We start from the raw sequence: 7312 nt of genomic DNA, 5'->3' as shown, positions 1-7312 counted from the left end.
GACCTTAAACTGGTAATATCTTGGCCTTGCTGGCAGTCCACTTGCTGCATACTTGCACGACACAGAAAAGCCAAGCAGAAATTGGTTGAATAATATATATAATATATACATCTCCAATATTTGAAATACTTGAGTATTAATGCAGTTTTTGCACTATTCCATTGGTTCCATTGTACCTGATAAGCAAAGTCAAGCGCACTTCAAGTATTTCAAACGATAGATATGTTGGCTTTTCAGGTCTGAATCCAAGGTCATAACACTAAAAAGGACCGTGTCTATATTAGGGAGAAATATAGATAGACCAATATGCATTTCTGCCCACAGATAGAATAGGATTTTTATACTTTCTGTATTATATCATAACCATTTAATAGAAGATTTCCAATTAAGATTTTTTTTAAAACATTTTTGTGGAGAATCACTTCTCAAGGCTCAAGAAGATGTTTATATTCTCACTCTTTCAACAGGTTCTCGCCACACCATTTATCTCATCCTCTAATGCCTCGCCCTCCCTTTGTGGAACTTGTTAAGCAAGCAGAGGGTTTGAAGGCATTCATTCATCTCCACTCTATGCCGTTGCTGTCATGGCAACCTGGGTATGACTGAAAACAGACTGCAGTCTGTCTGATCTGTGTATGCAGTGGCTAGACTTTAGCAAAGCAGAGAAGGCTGTGTGTGGGGCATCTGGCAGTGCTGTGCTGTAGGTAGGTTACAGTAAGTTGACAGTACTTGGCAGTTGACAGTGGTTCTACTAGCTAACAGAAGTTGCAGGAAACAGACTAAAAACAGACTGCATCTCTCCGAGCGAGCTCCATATGCAGTAGATAAAGAAGGCCACAGGGCAGGGGTAACAGTGTAGGACAATTCTTAGGTTGACTGGAGGTAGACTGGGACCAATAGTGCAAGTACTGCAGCCATGCAACACCTGTTGTACCAGCCACTGCTTCTCAATGGAAACAAATACCTGCAGCAAAAGTGGAACAAGGCCTCCTATGAAATGCATCTGAGAAAGGTAAGCAAAAGCTGCTTTGATGCTAAAATCAAAGGCTATCAACAATGTTGGAGATATCCTTAACATATTGACAATATTAATTTAACATTGTCATTCGCTGTTGTTTTTCAAAGTATTGTCATATTCCTGAGTCATCAATTGTCCTTTTTTTGTGCTTCCACAAAATAAGTAAAAATGTCCAGTGTTGTTGACCTTTACTGTCATTTTTTTGTCAAGGTCAAATCAGCGAAACCCACCATCGACACAACTGCACCTAAAACCTATGGTCACCTTGCCCTCAAAATGAAGAAACAAAAGGTGATAAAGGATCTCTAAGTCGTGTCATTTCACCATGTATCCATCAAAGAGTCCCTTTTCTGAACTTTTGAGCTGGCAAATGTGTCTTTTGAGAAAGCTTAGCAATACGTCTGTCCCAGGCTTTCCTTGAACATTCTGAGTTGCATATTGCAACCTTAGCAGTTGTTACCTTGTATTGTGCTGTTGCTGTTTTGGTTGGCTTTACTTGTTTTTGTCTTTCTTAATGTTTCCTCAATAAGTTTCAGGAGCAAAGCATGTCCAAAATTCAGAGGGAAAACAATATGCTGCTTGAGAAAATATCTCACATCATGAGTACTACTGGTCGCATCGACAACAGGAACGACTATGAAAACAAAAGGTATAGTGTTTACCTCCAGTCTCTTCAGGGGTGTGGCTTTAAATCCCACTGCTGACACCAATATTAATTGGTAACAGCTAAACAGTGGTGGAAAAGATAACCAATTGTCATACTTGAGAAAAGTAAAGATGCCGTAATAGAAAATGACTGTAAGTGAAAGTCACCCAGTAAAATACTACTTGAGTAAAAATCTAAAGATATTTGGTTTTAAATATACTTAAGTATCGGAAGTAAAAGTATAAATGATTTCAAATTCCTTATGTTAAAGGAAAACTCCACCCAAAAATGATTTTGGTATTTGTTTCATTAGTTTATTGTTGACATAGTCCAAAAAAGTTGTGTTAGTCAAAATGCATCATACTGGGATGATATCTGTATTTTGAAAGTAACATATTTAGGAAATATGTCAACAATGGACTAATGAAATGAAACAAATACCAAAATATTGTTTTGGGGTGGAATTGTCCTTTAAGCAACCCAGATGGCACCATTTTCTTTTTTTTATGTATGGAAAGCTAGGGGTACCCTCCAATAACCAAACATCATTCATAAACAAAGCTTGTGTGTTTAGTGTGTCCGAGAATTAGAGGCAGTAGGGATGACTAGGGATGTTCTCTTGATAAGTGTGTGAATTGGTGATAAGAGCATTTTTCTCTCCTGCTAAGCATTCAAAATGTAACGAGTACATGTGGGTGTCAGGGAAAATGTATGGAGTAAAAAGTACATTATTTTCTTTAGGAATGTAGTCAAGTAAAAGTTATCATATATAAATAGTAAATTACAGATACCGCAACAAAAATACTTAAGTACAGTACACCACTGCAGCTAAAGCAGGTGTGGACCCACTCAGCTTGCACAGGGCAAGCACATTAAATGTGCCACAATGGTCTAGACCTTTTGGTAGAGGCAGTAGTATGCTTAAATTCAGGGAGGCTTCACCAGGTCCGAAAATGTCCATGTTCATAAACTAACTAGCATCCTATTGTACCTCAACTCAATGGCCTACACACAATAGAAAACCTTTTTTCCCTTGGAATGGTAGTCTCTGCAGAGAGATGCAACAGCAGGAGTTGCTCCGTATCACCAAAGATAACCAGTTGATCCTTCTTCGTCTGACCCAGTGCCAGCCTCACTACAGCATTAAGGACTGGCATGAGGACTGGCTCAAGACAATCAAGCTCATGGAGAGCATTGCACGATATCCACGAAGAGTTAGTGACTAAAAGGTGAGTTCTGTGCATCACATACAGGCGAGTGGCAGATCTTACTCAAAACATAACACATTATTGAAATGTATATTAAAGCCCCAGTGCAGTTAAAAATGTGATGCTCCTATGTTTTATATGTAGTTCCACACTATGAGATTGGAATAATACTGTACAATTGTGAAATTATGATAATGCCCTTTTAGTATAAGAGCTGTTTGAAAAGACTGCCTGAAATGTTTTGCCTGTTTTGGTGGGATGGAGTTGTTGCAGGCCTGGTGGCAGCACCAGGCGATACATTTGTAAATAGATCAATAAGAAAGATTTCCAAACCTCTCTGCCAATAACAGATATTTTTCAGTTTTACCCATCCGCACTCAGACTACACCCAGACAGTCCTAGCAAAAATCTTGCTTTAGAAATTGCTTTTTGCTAAGAAGCTATTTTGTTTGTTTTTGAGAGAAAGAAATATAGAAAAAAGGTACTTAATTGTTACCCATAAATTATTTGATATTCAGATAAAAACGACTGCATTGGACCTTTTAAAAATATGCATATAATTTGATGCCAATCCTATAGGGACAAGGCCAGGCCAGTAATGAAGAGCAGCAACACTGAGACTGAAGAAAAGGACAGTCTTCATGCGGAACAGAGCTCATACAGCAGCATCACTCACAATGGCAAAAGGGGAGTGTGAGGAAGAACCTTGTCACGTTCTGACCTTTATTTCCTTTGTTTTGTATTTATTTAGTATGGTCATGGAGTGAGTGGGGTGGGCAGTCTATGTTTAATTTTCTGTGATTTGGGATTTCTATGTTTCGGCCTAGTATGGTTCTCAATCAGAGGCAGGTGTCATTAGTTGTCTCTGATTGAGAATCATACTTAGGTAGCCTGGGTTGCACTGTTTGTTTGTGTGTGATTGTCTATGTTGATGGCTTGTTTCAGCGCAGCTCGCATTAGCTACACGGTTGTTATTTTGTTTACTGTTTTTTGTATAGTGTTTCTGTGTTCAGTTCTTTCTTTAATTAAAACATTCAACATGAACACATATCACGGCGCATTTTGGTTCTCCGATCCTTCTCGCCTCTCCTCTTCAGATGAAGAGGAGGACAACCGTGACAAACCTGATCAACAGGAAGAGGAGGCGGGCCTGTAGGAAACACCTGAGTCATCTGACACACCAAACAAAGGTCCTACATCTGAAAGTCCCCCAATACCTGAACCCCCTCACACACCTGACACACTAAGCACATCTAGCAGACCTGACTCACCAGTCAAAGACTGAGAATAGGTGTAAGCACAATGACATTAAGAAGGGGTGAAGTAATTTGTCTATTTGGTAGACAAATTTACATTTGCAATGTCTCCAAATGTTCTTTGAAAATATATTACTGGCTTGTAGTATTAAAGGAATTTATAACTTCTTGTCTTGAGATCAGATGCCTTTGCCACCTTTATGCGAAATCAATGGATAATGAATGTTAGCTACACAATAAATAGTTGTCAAAACAAAGGTTCAATCAGAGGAAAGCGTAAGTGATTATATCATGAGACGGTTCGTTGCCTGTGAACGAGCTGGGCTAGAACAAAATTGATATTTTTTTAAAGACATTAGCAGCCTTCCATAACTTCACATGGAGATGAAATTAGGCTACCACATGTGCACAACTAAAACCACAGTATTTGTTCATCTTTTGGTTTAGGTTTTATGGTCAAGTCAAATGCAGCCTTTTATCACCAGGTAGGATACAAAACATATGTTTCATCGACACCAATGTACAGCTGTATAACAACTTTAATTGTAAACGGTATTAATATGTCAAACTAACTACTGTTTTAATATCAACACCAATGTATAACAACCTGAAATTGGTTAAGACATTGTCAAAGGGGAACATTTTGGAAATTTGTCAAAGTACCTAAAGCTGTCTCACAGTAAGCACCTCTGTGTCATTAGGTTATGCAGCCCCCTGATGATTCTGACAGCTTTTTGGGCACATTCTTACCAAAGTTCTGTGAATAATTTAACATCTTTGTACAGTACCATTCAAAAGTTTGGACACACTTACTAATTCAAGGGTTTTTCTTTATTTTTACTATTTTCCACATTGTAGAATAATAGTGAAGACATAAACTCTGTAATAACAGATTTGGAATCATGTAGTTAACAAATCAAAATATATTTTAGATTCTTCAAAGTAGCCACCCTTTGCCTTGTTGACAGCTTTGCACACTTGGCATTCTCTCAACCAACTTCACCTGGAATGCTGAGCACTTGTTGGCTACTTTTCCATAACTTTGCAGGCCAACTCATTCCAAACTATCTCAATTGGGTTGAGGTCGGGTGATTGTGGAGGCCAGGTCATTTGATGCGGCACTCCTATCACTCTCCTTGGTCAAATAGCCCTTCCACCGCCTGGAGGTGTGTTGGGTCATTGTCCTGTCGAAAAACAAATGATAATGGGACTAAGTGCAAACCAGATGGGATGGCGTATCGCTGCAGAATGCTATGGCAACCATGCCTTGAATTCAAAATAAATCACTGACAGTCACCAGCAAAACATCATCACACCTTCTCCATGCTTTACGGTGGGACCCACACACACAGAGTTTATCTGTTCACCTACTCTGCGTCTCACTAAGTCACGGCAGTTAGAACCAAAAATTTTGATCAAAGGTCAGATTTCCGCTGGTCTAATGTCCATTGCTAGTGTTTCTTCACCCAAACAAGTCTCTTCTTCTTATTGGTGTCCTTTAGTAGTGGTTTCTTTGCAGCAGTTTAACCATGAAGGCCTGATTCACGCAGTCTCCACTGAACGGGGCGGCAGGGTAGCCTAGTGGTTAGAGCGTTGGACTAGTAATTGAAAGGTTGCAAGTTCTAATCCCCAAGCTGACAAGGTACAAATCTGTCGTTCTGCCCCTGAACAGGCAGTTAACCCACTGTTCCTAGGCCGTCATTGAAAATAAGAATTTGTTCTCAACTGACTTGCCTAGTAAAATAAAGGTAAAATTTAAAAACATTTGATGTTGAGATGTGCCTGTGAAGCATTTATTTGGGCTGCAATCTAATGAACTTATCCTCTGCAGCAGAGGTAAGTCTGGATGATTATTTCCTGTGGCAGTCCTCATGAGAGCCAGTTTCAACATAGTGCTTGGTTTTTGCACCTGCACCTGAAGAAACTTTCAAAGTTCTTCACATTTTCCGAATTGACAGACCTTCATGTCTTAAAGTAATGATGGACTGTCATTTTTCTTTGCTTATTTGAGCTGTTCTTGCCATAATATGGACTAGGTATTTTACCAAATAGGGCTATCTTCTGTATACCACCCCAACCTCGTCACAACACAACTGATTGGCTCAAACGGATTAAGATGGAAAGAAATTCCACAAATTAACTTTTAACATGGCACACCTGTTAATTGCAATGCATTTAAGGTGACTACTTCATGAAGCTGGTTGAGAGAATGCCAAGAGTGTTTAAAGCTGTCATCAAGTCAAAGGGTGACTACTTTGAAGAACCTCATCTTAAATATATTTTGATTTGTTAAACACTTCTTTGGTTACTACATGATTCCATATGTGTTCTTTCATAGTTTTGATGTCTTCACTATTATTCTACAATGTAGAAAATATTAAAAAATAAAGTAAAACCCTTGAATGAGTAGGTGTGTACAAACATTTGACTGGTAGTGTGTATCTGACACACCTGGCTCATTTGGTTGAGTATCCTACATCACTATGAACATTTTAAGATATTTAAGATGCCATTGAGGTGTTTGGCGGCCATATTAGAAAAAGGCTTCTGTGGGGTTAATACATGAATTATGTGACGGCCCTGTATCTACAAATCTTTTTAAAACCCCGTTCTAGCTGTGTGTGTGAAATGTGGTGCCTCTATCACCAAAGTTACAATCCAAAAACATAGCTGCCCCACTATATGGAATTCTATGGCTAAGCTTCCAAAATTGTAATGTCAATGACACAATATCTTGTTTTTTTTAACAATAGTTGTAGCTGGTGCTTTCAAAGTTGGTATATTATACATGTACATAATTTTTAAGTTCATTTCATGACCTTTTAGAAACACAAGTCAATTTTTGTTTGTTGAGTGTTTCAGGGTTTCCTTTATTAAGCAATTTATACAGGTAATTCTGATATGTACGCTAGAGATTAAAGTTCAAGGTTCTGTTGACCTGAACATTCCAAAAATGTGTCTGATGGATAGCGTTCCAATGATATATGATAAGTAAGGAATCAAGTGTTGTATAATGACAATGCTTTTCATTATAGAAAGTGATAACAGAGAAAGCTGCCATTGCTGCACTGCTATCACACATTTTCCAACGCTAGGGACATTAAAAAAAAATCACTATGAGAGACCGTTGGCACAAGTGAGCCTGACTGACTCCCCTGGCCCATAGACTATATAGCCTACAGCA

At 38.7% G+C, this 7312-nt stretch overlaps 1 protein-coding gene across 3 annotated transcripts; it reads left to right on the top strand.

The window, feature by feature from the left end:
- The first annotated feature begins 649 nt into the window (after positions 1 to 649).
- LOC135521204 (uncharacterized protein CFAP97D2-like) lies at positions 650 to 4305 on the top strand. Of its 3 annotated transcripts, none has more exons than XM_064947135.1 (5): positions 650 to 1012; positions 1229 to 1309; positions 1555 to 1667; positions 2789 to 2893; positions 3452 to 4305. In XM_064947135.1, exons 1-5 carry the CDS (start codon positions 917 to 919, stop codon positions 3567 to 3569), a joined length of 513 nt encoding a protein of 170 aa, XP_064803207.1. In that variant the 5' UTR covers positions 650 to 916; the 3' UTR covers positions 3570 to 4305. The 3 variants fall into 3 exon arrangements, with proteins under 3 accessions (XP_064803207.1, XP_064803206.1, XP_064803208.1); XM_064947134.1 differs by having other exon boundaries at positions 1549 to 1667; XM_064947136.1 differs by having other exon boundaries at positions 1549 to 1667; positions 2710 to 2893; positions 3452 to 3538.
- Positions 4306 to 7312: the final 3007 nt, after the last annotated feature.

Source organism: Oncorhynchus masou, chromosome 29 (assembly GCF_036934945.1).
Source record: "Oncorhynchus masou masou isolate Uvic2021 chromosome 29, UVic_Omas_1.1, whole genome shotgun sequence".
In the NCBI taxonomy this organism is placed as follows: Eukaryota; Metazoa; Chordata; class Actinopteri; order Salmoniformes; family Salmonidae; genus Oncorhynchus; species Oncorhynchus masou.
The sequence above is the reverse complement of the archived record's forward strand: the minus strand, read 5'-3'. Positions and strand labels throughout refer to the sequence as shown.